The sequence below is a fragment of the Theropithecus gelada genome, chromosome 6 (assembly GCF_003255815.1).
Source record: "Theropithecus gelada isolate Dixy chromosome 6, Tgel_1.0, whole genome shotgun sequence".
Lineage (NCBI taxonomy): Eukaryota > Metazoa > Chordata > Mammalia > Primates > Cercopithecidae > Theropithecus > Theropithecus gelada.
The window spans coordinates 112841490-112861066 of NC_037673.1; the positions used below are offsets into that span (position 1 = coordinate 112841490).

Consider the following 19577-nt stretch of genomic DNA (forward strand, 5'->3'; position numbering starts at 1 on the left):
CATTTCATAAAGAGAATGTTGGTCATAAAGGCCTTTTGGTGTGCTTTCGTGTCTACCTGTGCTCCATCTGTTTGGTGTTTGATATTTCTTGGGCAGGAACTATGTCTATCTCTAATATAGCCTCTTACTCCTTATTGGCATCCAAATTGCACCACAGAGCCAGTGATAAATTCTGCTTCAGACACCTCAGAAAATGTTTTTGTTACGGTAATATTACTGAAGAAATGGCAGAGAAAATTCAGCCCAAGTTTAAGACTCAGGAAAAGAGGAGAGGCCTATTTTTCTTCCTTTATTACAGTCATCAGGAATAATTTTCTCTGTCCATAAAATCACTTATATATGACTTGATAGGAGCCAAAAAATTACCTTCTGTGTTGGGAGAACCAGGGTGCTTTAAAATCCCAAATCCATTAGATTTTAAGCATCGTAGAGTGTTAAAATGTAATAGTAACCGGGGGTAGGATCTATTATTAACTATACTCACCTAAAATGAGATTTCTCAGTCTGTTAATAAAGACAGCTGACACTGAGCGCTTGGAACTTAGAATAGGTAAAGTTTGAACGGGAGAAAAGAAGAAGGGTCAAGTGTAGGCTATTGCCAGGCTGGGCAACACTGTGTAGCACAAGATTCCTTACGGATATCAGCAAAATAGATGAAAAGTGGAAAGGCTAAACATCAACTTTCCCTAGGCCACAATTTGAGTAATAACTAGCGGCAGACCACACTAGGGTGCTTGCTGCTGGTGTGGAGAAAAAACTTGCCAGATGCTTAACAAGCCTAGAGTGGCTAATTTCTTATTAGTCTAAATCCATGTTACTTTAAATTCCTATTTCACAAAACTTTCCACCCCCAAACACAAAGTTCAGTAGGTAGCAAAGAAATCAGAAGGGCACTGGGTTGTATAATTATAACACTTGGAGTGACGCATGTATTCACTTGGTTTTGCAATACCCAGCCAGGAGAGTTATAGTGGTCATCAAATCTCATTCTTCCAAATGTCAGAACAAAGTTCTTGGTAATAGTTTAACCTTCACTGGACTCCTTCAATTGCTATAGTACATAGTCACCTAAACTTTGGTCATTCAACTACCAATACTACAATTTTAATCATAACAATGAATGTCACCTACCATATTATTTACTTAGTATTTTTATATCCCTCATAACTCCTGCATTATTTACTTTTCTATTTAAATTACCTCTAAAATGTATTTCAAAGGGAAACTTGGTATCATTATCACAAATGAAAAAAACAAAAGTGTCACTTTTCAAAGATAAAATGTAACCAGAAAAATAAAAATTAACTTAAAGCCAAACAATGTTAATTCCAGCTAGGTGCAGCTGGAAGACAAAGCCCCAGTGTAAACCCTATTCCCTCTTTGTCAAAAAGAGAGAGTAGCAAGTTTAGGGAGTTGTTAATGAGAAAACACCAAACTGAGACTTTTCCTTTCACGTAATCAAGAAGATAATGCAGAAGACTGAAAGAGCAATGAAAAGGGCATAAATTTCCACCACATGACTCAATACTCTTGAAGGCCATCACATCCCTGCCACCTAAATCATCCCGTGTAAGGTGCTGCTCATCTCCCTCAGAGGCAATACTGCTGTAGGCTACTGCACATTTAAAGAATAAATAATTAACTATAAAGAGAATTATTGATAACCTCTGTGATTTATAAAATTTCATTTAGGATTGTGAGATGTGGACAATACTAATCATATTTATACATCTTATGAATCTTACCGGAATATTATTTCCCAAACTAAAAACTGCTTACACAAATAGCTTGTACATTGATTAAAATATATTCAACATTTGCTATCCATTTTAGGTTATTCACTTAACCTCTAATTTAAATTCTGTTTCTATAATATATCTTATTCTTGTCTGTAATGGGCATATTTTCTGGACTAAATGTAATAATGTGATAATATCTCACTTTAAGGATTCCCAAAAGATAGAAGCATACTACAACTCTGGCATTTCTGATTAAATGGGAACTGCTCTATATTTACTATTTTGTCCGTTTTCTGAGAGCTCACAATAACTCTTTATTATAAAATAAAGTCTGAAGTAGGAGATTTTTATTCTGTTCAGGATATATTCTTGTGTCCTCATAGCAGTGGTCAGCATTTACATTTTATATGTATGCTACATAGCTCTCTTGGCTGCTCTGGACATGGCTAATTTCCTTGCATATCTCACAGACTTCTTGGAAATCGGCTTTAAAGTATTGTTACTTTTGGTGAGGAATAAGAGGCACAAGGGTGGCTATTTGTTCTCGGTATTGTTTAACCTAAAAACAAAAGCTCTTATTTCTTTTGATGTGGGAAGCAGTGGTGGGGAATAAGCCAGATCTAAAAATAAACTGGGTTTTCTTTCTTATTTATATGTAATTACAGCCCCTTTGTAACTACCTATTACCACCACAATAGTTATAGGAGGAATAAATAATATGTATTTTTTAATGTGGCAGAACCAAGAAAGAAGTAGTCAGGGCTGCATCTCATTTATCAGCTTGGTGACTAAAGGGCTCGCTCCGGAGGCTCCAGACATCTAGGGACCCAGAGATAAAACAGAGCAGTTGGCTGTGTTTTCACTAATGAATCCAGGGCTTGAAAGATATCAGGCAATTTTAAAGAAAAGCAGCAAGGACAAGAGACATTAGACAAGGCCAGTAGGGTAATGAAGGGCAAGGCCAGTTACTGAGAGAGAAAATTACTTCATTTTCTATGATAATACTTCCGCGTGCTGTGCAGGTCTCTTCTCACGCTTTGTTAGTATGACTGTATATACATACAGCATCAGAATGCTACTCACAGTGTAGAAGGAAAGAGCCTTGGAACATTCCACAGAGGGGCAGAGGGCTTGGGTCTGTTATTTTGAAAGGGGGAGGCTAAGAACAATGGTAGCAGAAGGGGGTTAGGCTGCAAGGTGAGGAAGGGTGTTTCGACAGAATGTGAGGGACGCACAGGATTAAATCAAGACGAAAGACATAGCAAGGAAAAGAAAGAAAAACGCAGCAAACATACTCTGGAAATGGAGAATTGTTTGGAGGATGAAGTGGACAAAGAATGGGACCAGCTCACTGGCAGTCAGCATATCTGCAGAGGACAGCCATGGGCATGCCTTCCTCACTGGCCTTTTTACCAGTGGCCATAATAAAATGGGCAATGGGCACTTGACTCCTCAGCGAGCTGGTCAGTGGACACATTTTCTGCTTAGTGGGGAAATGTGATGGATTTTAGAAACAATTCCAGAGTATATTTAGCTCCTAAAGCTGGGGCACACAAATGTCACATTCTCATGAGACAATCGACCCAGTAGAAAGAGCACCCATCACAGGCCCTTAGAAAACCCATGAAACTCTTGCATCCCGGGAGATGCTGCATACACGGATGTGACATCATTAAGGCACCGACATCAGGGAATGAAAAGAAGCGAGGGCATCACAGATTGGTTCAAGTTAAGGGACACCATGATGAGTCAGAAAAGGAACAAGACTTTTCCAACGCAGTAACGCCATCACCAAGTCATACCACACAGTGCTTGGCAAAACGAAACAAAAGTTGAAAATAAATCATGAACATTAAACAAAAAACAATTTGGAACAAAATGGAAATTAAAATCATAAAAACTATGATAAAAGGAACATTAAGCTACATCTTTTGTTTAAAATTTCTGCACAACTCATTGGCATTGCCCCATCAAACATACAACCAATGGTAAAAAACAAACTCAAATCTGACAGGGCAAGGCAAGGAGTTACTAGCACAAGAACAGTGATCATGTTAAACACCCATGCAATCACCTCTGCCACCATTGTTTGACAATATGTAGACTGCTTCCAGCTTTGTCAATATAATAAGACCCAAGAGAATGAACAATGCCGAATTTTAAAATGATCTGTCAAAGTGTTAATTGGACTCTTTGAGAACCTCCATTCCTTGGGGGGAGTTAACGATTACAGAAAATTCATGCTACCCCTCTCAGTGAAGTGAAAAGAAAATTACTGCAACCAACAGCTAGATATTTAGTTGGCATATTTAATGCTTTATTGGAAAGGCTGTTTGTTTTATTTTGTTTCAGAAAATCGCAGTGGGCAAAAACAAAGTGATTTCTACTAAGTTTTCTCTTCTTGAGAACACAGGACTAGCACATCTGAGGTCAGGAGCCACACATAACAAATAATGGCATATGCTAAGGTTTGTAATCTGTCGGGACAGTTTCTCTTCTATCTGGAGCTTTCTCAGGATGGAAAGAGCAGGGAATCCCTCAAACTGAAAGAAGCTGATGAGACAAAACCAGCTTTAAAAAAAAAAAAAAAAAAGAGTTGGCCGGGAGCAGCAGCTCAAGTCTGTAATCCCAGCACTTTGGGAAGCTGAGGCGGGCAGATCACCTGAGATCAGGAGTTTAAGACCAGCCTGGCCAGCATGGCAAAGCCCTGTCACTACTAAAAAAAAAAATACAAAAATTAGCCAGGCACGGTGGCGGGCACCTCTAATCCCAGCTACTTGGGAAGCTCAGGCAGAGAGAATCTCTTGAACCTGGGGAGCAGAGGTTGCAGTGAGCTGAGATCGTGCCACTGCACTCCAGTGTAGGCAACAGAGTGAGATTCCATCTCAAAAAAACAAAAACAAAAACAAACAAACAAAAAAACAAAGATTTGAGGCAGGGCGTATTACTAAGGGGAAGGGGAGCTCTATAGAAGAAAATAAAATCAGTTAAGAGGACATGCTCAAGAACAAGACAAAAGGGGCTCCATCTTTACATTTTGACTCGGCAAATAGAGTAAGCAGAGCGCCCAGCACTCTCAGGAGACGAGAAGCAAAAAAGGAGATGAAAATGTAGCCTGAGAGTCTGACCACAAAGCATTGTCTAAAAGTGAAGATGGAGATATGTATGCAGAACACTCTGGGGGAGGGCGCGATAGCGACTATCTTCCAAGCGTCACGGTGGCTGCTCTGCCCTCGAAACTCAAACTCCCGCTTGGATGAAACTCTTGAAAACATATAGAAGTAAACAATTCTGAATGGGGGGAACCAGCTCAGCAACATAACTGGGCTTTTCAGTCTCTGATTTACAAGACTGTTTTTTGGACAAGTAAAGGCCTCTTTGGTTGCAGCTGCAACTAAAGTAGGATGTGTTACCAGAAGCAGCAAATGGCAAGAAAAGAGATGACATTTCCTGTCTGCAGCTAAGCAAAGAAAGCAAAGGAGAATTTAGGACAGTTCACAGTAGAGTCCCTTTCATTTAGTGTGGCTTCCTTTCCGTTTTAAATGCATAGCAATTCTGCTTGATTAAATAACATATTTTTGTCTTAGCTACTGTCCTCTAAGAGCAATTGCAGTACGTCTGAGGACCATGGCTCTATTCAAATTCAGCACCATGCAAGAGTGTGAGATGCTACCAGCCAGAAAAGACTTTGCCCTGCTATTTCTCAATTCACTGATTAACAGGGCCTTTACTTCAATTGCATTCACTTGCCAAAGCCCGAACCGCATTCCATCACATTATGGTGGGAAAAGAGGGTCCAAAAATCTCAGAATGAGACTAAGAGGAATGGCAAGGGATGTCAGAAGCCAGCATCTGCTTTGGGCCAAGCCACATCTTTTTTGGGTAGAGGAAGCTCAGAGGATATATTATTTGTTTTGTGTGGTTTTCCTTGGTCAGAGAATAATTTAGGATCAAGCTTCACATAGAGGATGGGGTTGCAGTCTTTTTCGAGAAACTTTCAATCATAGCGCATTGGAGGTTCCTTAAATGCTGCTAAAATTCAGCTGGAAGCAGTTACACAGTCCTCCCCACTTTTCCCTCCCTCTCCCCCGAGAGGAAGAGGCATTTCCAAGGCCTTACCCTTCTTGTCTTGGTGATTATGGGAAGACACTGCCCCCAAAGGGTCTGTGCTGTCAGGTGAGTCAAGCAGATGCTTCCAGTCCAGCATTCCTCCCCTAGACTCATACCCCTCTTGAGCCGTCGAATCTGATGTGGTTGTGCTGGGCAAGAGGGAACTGGAGTGCCCTGTTTTCATCACAAATACAATTAGGAAAACATCATTGGAGAGACCCACATTCCCTTTGCTCAGAGGCCTGGAGGTGGGACACCCAAGCTGGCTGTAAGACTGAGAGGAGACCGCCCTAGAAACGACACGGTTTAGTGGTGGTGGTAGTGTGGGGTGTGTTCAGCAGAAAGCCCTTGAACTTGTAGTTAGAAAATGAAGGGTCAGATCCTATCTCTGACACTTGCTGGGTGGGCCTTGGGGAATCACTTAACCTCTTCCTGTGCACCCAGTGGGGATAAAGACACCTCTCAGTGTTGGGAGGATAGGGACACAATGGTGAAAGCATCTTGCATAGTGTCTGACACATAGTAGGTGCTCAAGAAAGGCCAGTGTCCTTCTCTGATATTTTCGTGGCAGGACTAAACACAGAAAGTGGCCACTCCAGGAATCCCGTTTGTGACTGATGGGGCAGGTTTTTGGTAGTGGGTAAGTCTTGTCCCTGTCACAAGTAACTCAGTGACTCTGCACCCTTCCTATGGAGGTTCTACAGTGTATCTGGTCTTCAGGTTCAGCTCAACTTCACAGGCATTCCTCTTTCTGAGAGTAGTTATTGCTTTGCAAAGTGATCTATTCCCACTGTCTTTTCATTGGAATGGAGGCTTCAACTGCTACACACTATTATGGCTGTCCCTTTTGTGTCTTATTTCAATAAAAATAGTTTCCGTTTTTGAGGCTGCATTGACTAAAATGATTCAAATTAGAAAAGGAGAGTTTTCTGAGGTTCAGATAAGCTACCATAGGATAATACGAGAAGAATGGCTGGGTTGAGAGTTACAGCAGAAACTCTAGCCTTTTCCTGTGAATTCGTTCGTAAGCTCTCCCTCCATCATTCACAAGGTTAAATACAGATTGTATCAGGTGCTTTGATCCAAGCTGACACAATGATTTAAAGAAGCTCTACTACCTGTTCTCTCTGGCAGAAATAAAATATGACCTCCTTGTGATTTTCAACTGGAGTTTTTGGCTTACATAGAGCAACCTCGTGAACAATTTTTAAAAGATATAAGGGCAACTACTGTGCATGTATAATTGGTGCCTTTGGTGGAAAGTAGGGCAGACTCACAACAACTCCAAAAGCTCCAGCCTTGAAGTATGATCACCATGCACATGATAAATAAAATATTGGCCTCTAGAAAGACTGATTATAAGAATAAGCACAGTGCATTCTTCTTCTTTTTTTTTTTTTTTTACAATTATTATTGGAAGTTGGATTCCCCCCCCAGGAGACTGTAATATTGCAAATTACAGACAAAACATATATAACAAAGATAGCTTTTTATCTTCTTAAAACTTTGCGTAGCAGGAAAAAGGAAGCCAAGTGGCTCGTCCATGCCATAGTGACTTCTACAGAGCCACCACACTTAAATCCTGCGGCAAAGCTTTGGTAACATTGAAGAGGTCCCTTTCTGTATGGCACTTGTTTGGCTCTCACACAACTTCAAACATTCAATTCGTTGAAAATAGTCTGCATCGTATCCAGCTGCTAAAAGCATGTTCATTTAAAATTCAAGGAATGCTTTATTCTAGACTTTGTGTTTTTACATTTCTGAGTTTCACATCTCATGTCATGATACAGATAAGAGAACAAGGGTAGGAAAATCAGCCTGAGAAATGGAAATATAGAAGTTCCTTTATTTCCTTTCAGCTTACATTGAGGTCTAAAACATAACTTTTTTTTTCCACTCTTGAATTCAAGACTACTCTAATGGTCTAATATGGTCAGTCTAAGAGAAAATTCAGTGCCCAGTAAGCAAACACTTAGAAATAGCTTGTAGGGAGTTAGAAAGAGAAAGTGAGGAAGAAAAAAAAAATATCTCCCCTCCAAGTAGCAAGATTTCTTTTACCTGAATTGATATGCATTTTGAGCACTTTCAATTTAACTGTGTTCAAGGGGCAATTTTATGGTAATGCCGTAAGTATGGTTTAGGGAGAACATTTCTTAATACGGTAATCTAGGGGAAATATATGCCTAAGGGACACATTCTCTGTAGAAAGATTTCCTGGCCCATATGCTGCGAATACACGGAAAACTCATTGGTAATGGAAAGCTATGGCTATGAGAGGACATTAATGTGGACCAGATGGTAGTTAGGTAGGAAAGTGTTTTACACAAATGTGAGAAATCAGTCTCTTCTTCCTATCACTGAAGTGTTAGTCTAATACCCACCACATCTCGATTTTCTATATGTAAATCTAGAGAAACCACGCATCTGATTTACTCGGAAGAAAAAACTGAGCATCATGAGGTTTGTAATCTTTTAAACTTATGCTTGAGGATACGAAACACGTGCCAGTGGTGAATTAAACAGTCAGAGAAAGCAATACATGATTCTCAAAAATTTTAGAACCACCCTATAAAAGCACCATTAAGCAGTAGTCCTCAGTCTGAATTCAAAGATGTGTTATTACCTCTCCACACTTAAAAAAATATTACAAGGAAACCACTTATATTCCTTCTTCTAGTCTGATTTTTAAGATTGTATTATTTTTGTGCATTCCCTAAGAGACTTTACAACCAAAATCATGCTACAAAAATAGGCAAACATTTGTGGATGTGATATCATATGTCAATAGATTTGGAATCTATATTTTTGTTTTGTCAGTCCAATAAGAAAGGTCACATTTTAATCAATTGAGGTTATACTTTATCATTCTCATAAAATACAAATAAATAGGTATATTTTGAAAGTTAACTTTAATGCATCATGTTGTTTCTCTATATCTACAAGTCATTGTAATTCCAGAGGTTAGACCCTCTTCATACTACTCTAACCTATTAACAATGTTTGTAGACAATTAGACACAAAACAGAGACATTAAATCAATACAAGAGAGGAAGAGAGAAGGAAAATAATCAGGGCCCAATTCACTAAAAGGGGTTCTTGCATATGTAACTGGTGTGGCACAGAGCTTTTGACAAGCAGAAAGTCTGCATCATTTATTGAAATGATCCCTTTTCCTAGGTTGGGCAGTTCTGGTTTTGTAGTTGGCTCTGTGAGCCTACACTCAGCCACAGAGTGCAGGACATGCAGAGGACATAGCTAGAAACAGTGTGGGTGCACTTTTTACTTTGGAGTTGGCTTCCTTGTCTATATCCATGCTCATAAAAATAGCAATTTATTTCTTCTTTTGGTGCTACAAATACAGCGCCCAGTACAGTATCTAGGACACAGTAGCCACTCAACAAGTTTTTGCTGAATGAATTAGTGAAATCTATTCTGGGTTTATTAATTCCAAAATTAACATCCCTTACAATGGTTTATTTTTAAAAGTTGCCAATATTTTTGTAAGTACTGTCTGAACCAGTCCTCATTTTGATGGTCAAAATTAATCATTGAACTGCTTCACACTGAATAGATTTAGCCTGAAATGGATAGGATCATTAGCTGAAAGGAAAATTCCAGCTCTTCTTTAGTTGCCTCCCCTCAAGACCTGCAAATGAATGAGCATCATCCCTTAAAGTGTTAATACGGAAGCATTAATAAGTACCTTTCCTTTTGTAAAGGAAATAAGAGAGAACATAGCTTGGGAGTGATTTTTGTTCATAAGAGTATCCCATAGTTTAATTATTCTGTCTATTTAAGAAATTACCTGGGAGTTAAAATTGGTCTTAGTATGACTGATGAATGCTGGGCAGGTTGCTGGTTCAATTTGTTTCAAGATCTTAATTTCTCAATATCTGATAAAGACTATTCAATTACAGGAAATGATCGCAAAGTATCATGTTGGAAAAGAGCAGATACAAAGTGCGGTTTTTTTCTCAAGGCAGTCTAAGCTAGACGACATTTGCCTCCTGAGCAATTTTTCTTCTAGTCTTTGGTGTTCAATATTCTGGTTTCAGTCATAGATGAGGGAACATTAAAGGTGGATGAATTCTGTGGGCTCATCTACTCCACACTGCCTTACTTCACAAGGGGGCCAGTCAGGAGAAAGCAGGCAATGTTTTCCATACCTAAACAGTTCCAGGGTATAAGCCAGTCTTTAAGATATTCAAAAAGCCTTTTTATGTATGCTAATTTGACACAGGGAGTGAGAGTTTACAAGGAGCTATTAAACACATTTGTAGCCATCATGTACTATTTTTTTGGATCATAAATCAGCATTGCTTTCTTTTCCTTCCCCTTTGTATCTTTTCTTTTCCCTTTTTTAAAATTTATTTTTCTCCTTCCCTTATTTACCTACTTCTGTACCTAAAGACTGTCCTGGATCTGTTGCTTGATTATTTATCTTAAACACACAAACTATAAAATGGCTGTGTATACATGAAACCCGCAGCTTCCATTATAATGCAGAGGCTTAAATCTGCCATCACACAGATGCTTTTCATACCATATTTTTTTAAAAAAAACACATGGATAGTTTACCCTAATAAATATTTGGGGGTACCTTGAGAAATGTAAATGGAACAGCTACATTTCAACTTCTTACATGAAGAGTTCAGAATATTCTGTTTATGGGCTTAGTAGCTTTGTTTAATATAGTGATTGTGTATTTCAGACCAAGAACAATGAGATAAATCCTGTTTGTACATCATTTCCACTGCGTCACTCTTCCTTGTCTACATTCTGAAGAAATCGCACTGAAAACATGTCTAAATATTCATACTCTTTTTGAACTTAAATTTCAGGGGCCAATTTCATACTATATTGGAAAGTTTTGTCTAATAGGAGCCTAACCTGTGTGTCCTGCATAGATTTTCGCCAGCAGAGGGTACTGTCTTGAGTGCCAGCATTTTGGGGGATGGTGCGCTGTATCAGCTGAAGAGCTATAGTCTATTAGTTATCAGCACTATTCCTTTGTCTTGGATATACTTATGTTCGAAAGCAATTTCTTCTCCCTCAAGAACTCATTAAATGTATTCACCAAATTTCCTAAGGTTGGCATATTTCATGTTATCTGGATTAAAAATTTAGGACTCAGTCTCCCACATCAATTGTCTCACATAGGCAGAGTGATTTTTGAAGGATGGTGAAATTAATAAATAATTTTAGTGAATTGGGGCCCTTAAGTAACAAAGAATCTGGTCCATGATGTTTAGGAATGAAAACTATAAACTACTGCCAGATGAATGACTTAACGAATTAAAAAAAAAAAAAAATCCGTAAACTGACCATACACTGTGTTGTAAGACATTTCATGATCTGGTAGAGGTGTTGAAATGTCTATAAAAAAATAATGAGGATAAAAAATTAATTAAAAAGAAACTTAAGATTTGAACATACTCAAGGGGATTAATGAAATAGAAATTCTCAGATAGGTTTCCACCAGTATGAAATTATGAGAGTAATATCTTCCTTACCATTCAGTGCCACAAAGGAATCTGAAAGACAAAAGGGAGGAGAAGGTTACTTAATGTTTTACACTCTGCTTAGTGCGACTTACATAAGTGGGAATGAGCTAACACAGAACCCTGCCGACATACGTATGGTCCCCGATACTAAGTAAGTGCTTTTTAATTCCTGCGTGTAATGCTTTATACTCAGTCCAATTTCACACCTCCATATCTCTTCCACCAAGAGAATTTCCTCCAAGTCCCTGCCTTTGCCAAGAGGCAAAGAAAATGCAAGAGTTGGCAAACGAAATGGTAACCGCAATTATAGCTGACTTCGAGAGTTTAAACCCTTCTTTATACAGAGGGACATGCATGTGCATAAGTGATACCTGGATCACACTTACAAAGAAAACATTTTTTCTTTACATTCTCTTTTTACTTCATCCTCACAACCACGCTGTGAGAAACTGTCCAGTGTTACAGTGTTCTGAAATCATCAGGAGTTTTAGTTTGGAAGTTAAAAAACAAACCCTTACACATATTAGGCAATATATCTGGGTGTGTGCTGTGTGTTGGGGTCAGATCTCTGGTTCACTCAGCCTCTAACACTGGCTGCTGTGATTTCCTCATTTCCCTTTAACATCCTGTTAATTTTGTACCAGTTATGATGACTGCACCAGTTAGAGAAATCCTCCCTGAATACCTGTGTGGGGATAGGTCTGTCTAATAGAGGTAGTTCATGCTCCAGCAGGAACATGGGGAGAGGAGAAGCCATGAGGAAAGGCAGGGAGGCAGAGGGGCAGCCTGACTCCTGCCCTGAGCAAACACCCTATGTGCCTCAGCAAGAGTGAGGTTAAAGGTCAAGGACACACTACAAAGCACGAAGGCAGATCCAGGGGCTTGACCACTAAGATTACTCTGGAAATAAACTGTAAATCACGGGGTTGGGACCCGAGAGCCTCTCCTATGCTACATACAGAGGTTTCCTTAGGTTCTTCTGCCTGAGAACGCAGATAAGGGTGTGAGCCTACTGGGACAGTGGGCATTTTATAGACAAAGTAACAACCATCTTTACATGTTTCACGTATTTTCTGATTTGATCCAAATCTACACCCCTATTTTTCTACAGACACCACTATCACAAGTAATATAAATATGATGAAAATGGCTCATTAACATCAGTTAACTAAGCTGTTAATAAAACACACACACACACACACACACGCACACACACACACACACATCTTAAAACCTGTTTCCTTGCAAATAAATCTATAATGCACCAAGATGATTAAGGTCAACTGATCAAACATCAAACTATTTCCCTGATACAGATGAATGCACACACGTAACATACATCTTTAGGTGATGACACTTCTCCTATGCTTATTTATTAACTCATCAATTTTGTGTGAAAAGACATAATAAATTAGAATTTTTTGCCAATATATAATATTTGTAAATGAAAAAATGTATATGGCAAAGATTTGGAGATAAGGCTGCCTTTAGCCCTCTTTATTTGATTATAACTAATCTCTAAAAAAGGTAAGGTAGAAAGTTGAATGACACGTTAGAGTCTGAAATTTCAGTACTCATGACTGAAAGATTAGAATTATATCCATGATTTTCATTATAGAATCAAATATCAGGATAATATAACTTCATTCCCTTGGGAGCTATTATTTGCTGCCATTTTGAATGCAAGCTTCTTGAAATTCAGCATACGTAACATTTGAAACAGCACAAACTAAACATATTTTCCAAGAGTATGGTATTATTCTTTAAATTAGCATTAATAAAGCATTTTCAGGAGAATATTGATATTAATCAGGTCACATGACAACTGGGCAGAAATTTGAGCCAGATCCTTTATATAAAGTTCTAACTAAAATGTTACCAGTTAATAATGAATGCTGAGATTTACATAGTAGGCCAATTCCTATAAAAAGGTTATTTTTAATTGCCTTGTACTTGTGGGTTATTTCTGAAATTTTTTTCGTATCATATATGGTAACAGACACAAATCTAATTTAAAAACATAATTACTTTTGTTAGTCGATATGTTCAAGAATAAAACAGGCCCACTCAATTAAAAAACTAGAGTACAATGATCAATCTTTTTATTATTCGGCTAAAAATGACAGTATAAAAGCACGTTTTTAAAAACAGCAAAACTGTCATTTTGTAATGGAAATGCTGATTTAACTTACTGCTTTGCTACAATTAATATCCTCTAGAGTGAATTTGTTCCCCTGCATTAGAATTAATGAAATAGGTGCCAGCATTTATAGTGACAACATTGACAACACTGGCTTTAGAACACAGTGCTTTCTTTACTTGATATTTAGAAGATGATTTCTGTCATTTATGCATGCTTTAGTGTCTGCTACACTCAGATCCACATGTGAGCTGATGTATCTAGGCCGTTCACTGAAAGCATCTTTGCCCAAAGATAAAAATGGATAAAAGACTGTACTTACTGTGACAGTCCCCCAGACCATCTGTATTGCCACGCTCTATGTCCTGCTCAAAAGTCAGTCTTTTAAAAAAGGAAGGGAAAGAGAGACAGAAACGAATACAATAACGTGAGTCTTCAGAAATGAGTCTTAAGTTTCACTAAAGACAGTAACACAGTTTGATGAGTGGCAGGTGCAAAAAAGAAATAGTTAACAGCTTGAATATTTATCTCTGAAGTTTATATCCCTGAAGTTACAGAAAGTCTTAGGTGACTCTCCAAAGAGAAGCCATGGTTTAAGCAGTGAATTCAGGTATTATTCAGGGAGATAATAAGCTTGCAGATTATTTATATCCTTCTTTACTCTAATTCTCTGAGCATTTCTTAAACATTTAAGAAGTTTAGATGTTAAAATACACTCTTCATAGAAACAATATAGAAGTCTATAAATTAAAAAGAAAAGTCTTTTTCTCTCTACTCTTTCACTCCTACCCTTGCCTTCCTAGGCAAGGTTTTTTTGCCTAGACATTTATCTAGCCAAAAGTGTTCAAAGGTCCAAGTGGCTAGAGAGGGGACAGGAGCCGGTGGTGCATTTTGTGGAGACCACTTGGCTATTTGTTTACCCCCAGCCCTGCCCCAGTCCTTGGGAGTATTACTGTCATTCTCTTTGACAGGCTCATGTTTCTTCCAAGTCTACTAGGTCACCACTGGGCTGTACAAGCGACATGACATTAAGAAAACCAATTTTAATAAAAGCTATTTTGATTTTTAAAATAAGCACACCAGAGTCACCTTCCTTTGGGGGCACTTTGTACATATTCCCATAATATAATTGAAACTCTTATTTTGCAACTGCTTTCAGAGCTTATTTACGAGCCATATAGGAAAACTATTTTGAAAGTCACAGCTTGATCTAATAATCCACCATGTTTTGTTTCTAATCTTTTTTGCCACATTAAAAATCAAATCCCTCAAAAGATGAAGATTTCTAGTGGTAATGACAGCCAATATTCATGATGCCCTGGAGCCCACTCTCTAAAGGGCGTGCCCCATGTTTTGAGCAATACCAGCATCATTGAAATATGAATGCAAACCTTAAGGAAACCATTTTGGAGTTCTTATATTGACTTAAAAATAATTTTTAAAATATCAGTTTTATAGCCTTTGGTCACATGTTGAACACAGAAAGGACAAAGGTCATTTCATAGCTCCCCTCACCATGCTTGGTGAACCTTTGTCCTCCACCTTGAGGGGTCCAATGAAAAGGTACAAACCTCTAATATTACAGCATGTCAATAATGCTACTTGCAAAGCTGTTCTAATAATATACAGTGACTCAGACTTTTGCATTAGTCAAATTTCCAGGTCAGATTTTATAGTTATCATCAGCTCTGTTTATGAGAATACTTGTCCTCAAATTATGCAGGTGGTGGTCATCAGATACGCCCTTGGTCTGTTTGTTTAGCTATTCTGAAATAGGAAAGGAGGCACAGAGTGATGTAAAGATGGTTCTGTTTCCCCTTTGGATCTGGGGAGGTTGCAGAAATGGCTGTGTTGAAGGAAGATGTGTGCTGTCTAACCTCCTAAATTGCTTGCCACAACCCATCAAAGATAAACATTGAATACTTTTGCAAATGTATTTTGGATTTCACATCCACTGAAGTAAAAGCATAAAAAGAAACCTCTTAGCCAATGTCATCTAAGCATTTAAAGCCAGGGTAACAATTTTAAACACCCAAATCACAGGCATGGTGGACTGGCCTCATCTAGCTGATCTGCTGGAGAACTGCCAAGAATTGATTGACTGCCTAAAGAGTAACAGGGTCAACCGCTCTTCAGCGCAGGAAAAGGTTTATTGGATGTATACACCATGCTTGCAGTACAATTGCATTGCTTAACAAATGTTCTGCAATTTCTTCTCAGCCCTGCACAGTCAATTACAAGAGCCAGTTTTGCTATGGCTGAACAAAGCACTCACTAATCTAATTGGTATCCTATTGCTCCTTTTCTCTGCTTTTCTCCCACCATGATGATCAAGGCAGGCACCTTCTTGTCTCTCTCTCTAGGGAATACATTGAAGCCCACTGTGTTTCCATTCTGTGTTTTTAATCAGTCTGAGGATGATTAATCAATTGGAAATCTGCCACATGTGATGTGGTGAGGCTCCATGAAATGGGAAAGGGAAGGAGAAAGGCTGACAGTCCCGTTGCTGGTGTTTGTGCACAGAAAGCTGTGTGGTGGAGTGTGAGAGCAGAGCAAATCTTACATCTAGAATACACCTTGGCTGCAAGCCACTGTACCCTCTCCCACTCCTCAGGCTCCTTACCTGCTATTGGGTGATAAATGGGTACAGGCACCACCTTCCTTTATCCACCCACAATACGGGTCTCTGGAGGCAATACAGGTTCTGCAGGAAGAGGATGACCATGAGCTACCTAGGACTGTTTCCTAGCCACCACGGACTTTCTAATTGTCAGTGAGGCAAAATACATACTTTTTACACTTCCCATGTCGTTCACACCGGCCAAGGGGAACCTTTATCACACAGGTAGAGAATGCAACATACAGAGAGCTGCTTGCTCTGTCCAGCTGCATGCCCATGATCCTTTTGTCTTCGACTCCATCATAGCTGCATCTAATTTCATCAGGCAAGATAATATCATTAATAGACTCTTCTCTTTTTCTCAGCACCACCCTCACATCCCACTTCCCAGCCCACAAGGCAATCTCTTAATCTGATCTAATTGGCAGTGAAACAAACAAATCCTTATGCTCATGCACACATGTAGACACACACATATGTATGTATCTATATAAACACACACACACACACACACACTGGCAAGGAGAAAATAATGCTTTTTAGATGTTAAAAAATTTTTACAAACAGCATTAAAAAGTCATCTAAAAATGCATAAAACCTAAGTCGGCCATGATTTTCTCTGAATGAAAGGGACCATAATAGCGTAACAAATAATAACTAAGGAAGAACCAAATATTCTACTTACTTTTCAGGGTTGTAAACGCTCATCTCCTCCAGGAAAAGGCTGTCATTTAGAAAACCACTGTTTCCTATCCTGGCCAAAAACTTCAAGATGATTCCCTTCTCTGATCCCAGAAAAACCACAGTGTGATTCTGATACGGCCCAGCAGCCGTGTCCACTGCAATTTTGGTCAGGCGGTATCTAAAATGACAGGACCACATTTTTTATCTCTTTGTTGGTCTATCATTAAAGTGTTCCCTGTTCCACTTCAAACAGCTGTGCCATAGCTTTCTAGTAATAACCTCAAGAAAAATGTATGCATATAAATAATGTTCTCAAGTGGTTCTGGCCCTTTATTTCCATTTGCAGAGCATTAGTATGGCTCCAAAGGGGAGGAAGGAGGTGTGAATGTGTGTGTGTGTATGTGTGTGTGTTTCTGGGCCAAGTCCCATAACAGATAGCCAAAACCACCTGAAACCACTTAGCAATAATCCCTTCCATGAACGACAAGGAAAGACTAATGTCTCCTATGATGAAGGTAAGAAGTAATAAATTCATTTAACCTTTAATTTAACATTGAAAAGCAACGACTACCATTTCTCCATACTCTTCCTCTGAGGTACAAAGCCTTCATCGACAAAATGTTTGATTGGAAAGCTTTCCAGTTGTATGTAGAGGGGCTGGGAGACTTCTCAAGGATGAGGAGGTAGGATGCTAATGGCACTGCTAAAAACTGCAGGGACCTGCAAGCCAAACAATATCCATTTAAAGCTAAAGGTGAAGGGCATACCTAGGATAAGTCCTACCAGCAATTTGCCTTCTCTGAAATCTCTTGAACATTCGACATTCTATGGGGACCCAGTTGTCCTAAGCACCATAGCTAGAACCAGAAAACAGACCCTCCTGCAAGTTATATACCATGGTTTCCATTTTATGTGCCAGAGCTATTGCAGTGCTTTAATATATTTTAATAAAGTCAGAGTATAAAAATAGTGGTAAAGTTAATTAACATTTTGTTTGATGACTACCACAGTGGGATGGTACTTGGGAAAGCCTGTTGAACTGTTTGGAGATAAGCTCTGAATAAATATTAGGAAGAGTTTTTTTAATGCAATCACAGATCTCTAATTGGCTGTCCCTTCGCTGTTGGCCACCAGTTCAGAAAAAGAATACTAAACTATGAATCCTTCACACTGGCGAATGTGGTGTCTGTGCTCTGTGTGACAGTGAACAATCCATGAGCCACGCTCAGGTGGAATCTGCTGCGAGTTTTGTAATCATTTCCAACCAATCAGGTATCCACATCCATTCACTGGTTCTCCTTCACTGCTGCTCTATTTTTGCACAGATTGGATCAATGGGCTAATCCAGAAGGAAAGGTATTTCCTTCCTCTAATTGCTGGCATGTGTCCAACTAGCCTGAAAATACTGGAACTCTTCTCCCTGGGAATGTGTGTATGGGGGGATAGTGGCATCCAACCAACCGGCCAGCATTCCACAGCTGAATGAATGCCCAGGATAGCAGAAGATGTTTGTGGCATTTCAAAGCATGATCCACCGATCGGTTCTCCGAGCATGAGATGAAGTCAGGAAATTCATCAGGACACGGTTTGCTTGACACCCACCTGACCATTGTTCTCAGGAACCATGGCCTGTTGAAGATGGAGGGCACTGCCTCATCCATGAGTGGGTGCGTCTTGATGAAGTTCAGGGTATCATCAGGAAACTCATTGGAGGTTGCATATCTTTCTAAGGAGGATGAGCCAGCACAGCAACCTGGCCTAAAATGAAACAAAGGGTGAAGAAGGAGGGAGTTCATTTGGTGCCTTATGGCAAATTCTTTGAATGAACTGCTTCTCTAAGCATCTGGAATGGAGAAGAATGTACTGCAGCCTGAGAGGAGGAAGTTAAACAATGCAGAATGCCACCAAGCACAATATGCTGAGATTTCCTCTGAGCCGCCTCCTCATTTCATAGAGGAGCCTCAGCCAGCACAGTTCAGCCTCAGCTGGGGGCAGGCTGGCTTCCTCCCAGAAGCACAAACAAACTTCAGTAAACAGTGATGGAGCTTGAAACAAGTGAGTGAGTGTGGTTTGCACGTATCTCACGGATGGTTTTACTTATCCAAAAAGGCTGCTAGAGATTCCTCATGCATTTACTCTATAGAGGGAGAGAATTAGGTGAACGTTTTCGCAAGTGTAGAAAGCAAAGACTCTCCAAAAGTCAATAGGGTACGTGCCAGCAAGACTCCATGTAATCATGTTTCATTACCTGGGGCTCCCTCAGAGAACATTTGGGTTTTGTTTCTTATTGTTGTTTTTATTTTTGTTTGATTTTGGCAGGTATGAAAAGCCAATTATATCAGATTCTTTCCTGAAAGGTCATTTTCTTGTCATTGAATGACGACCATAAAAATTTGCTACTACAAGAAATTCTACGGTTTCAGGAGTCAGGGGTCATCCCAGCAAAGTCAGATTAGGGAAACAATGAAGCCCATCTGGTCCAGACACCTGGTTTGCCTGGGTGGTGCAGGAGAGGAGACTGGACCCTCACGACACCAGCATGAACCACTCCTATGCCCACACTGGCCCAAGGCAGCATCCTGGGAGCATCCTGACTGCTGCAAGAGGGACGAGGCAGGCATGTGGAAGTATGTGGGCAAACTCACTGCCATTAGTAGAAAATCACTTAAAGTATATGTGCTGGTATTGGTTGAGTGACACCACCTTTACACACCAAGGAGTATTACATAAGAACTTTCTGAAACCCAATCCCTCAGGCTTAACTCCCCTTCCTGCTTATC

General features: G+C 39.5%; 1 protein-coding gene and 1 long non-coding RNA gene across 4 annotated transcripts in view; one reads left to right on the forward strand and one right to left on the reverse strand.

Annotated features, from left to right (window-relative positions):
* The window catches only part of LOC112626054, a 24753-nt gene extending 14792 nt beyond the window's left edge, over positions 1 to 9961 (forward strand). The window contains exon 3 of the long non-coding RNA XR_003119823.1: positions 9479 to 9961. This is a non-coding gene — a long non-coding RNA (uncharacterized LOC112626054). The remainder of the gene's footprint in view (positions 1 to 9478) is intronic.
* Positions 1 to 19577, reverse strand: part of SEMA6A (semaphorin 6A) — a 133215-nt gene that overhangs the window by 18746 nt on the left and 94892 nt on the right. For 2 of the 3 annotated variants that reach the window (XM_025387784.1, XM_025387785.1), the window contains 7 exons: positions 18400 to 18555; positions 16799 to 16975; positions 16285 to 16425; positions 16117 to 16197; positions 13816 to 13874; positions 11363 to 11383; positions 5859 to 6023 (listed from right to left, as the gene is read on the reverse strand). In XM_025387784.1, coding sequence (XP_025243569.1) covers positions 5859 to 6023; positions 11363 to 11383; positions 13816 to 13874; positions 16117 to 16197; positions 16285 to 16425; positions 16799 to 16975; positions 18400 to 18555 — 800 coding nt within the window. Of the gene's footprint in view, positions 1 to 5858; positions 6024 to 11174; positions 11226 to 11362; positions 11384 to 13815; positions 13875 to 16116; positions 16198 to 16284; positions 16426 to 16798; positions 16976 to 18399; positions 18556 to 19577 lie in introns of all 3 variants that reach the window. The other variant, XM_025387782.1, reaches the window with a different exon arrangement.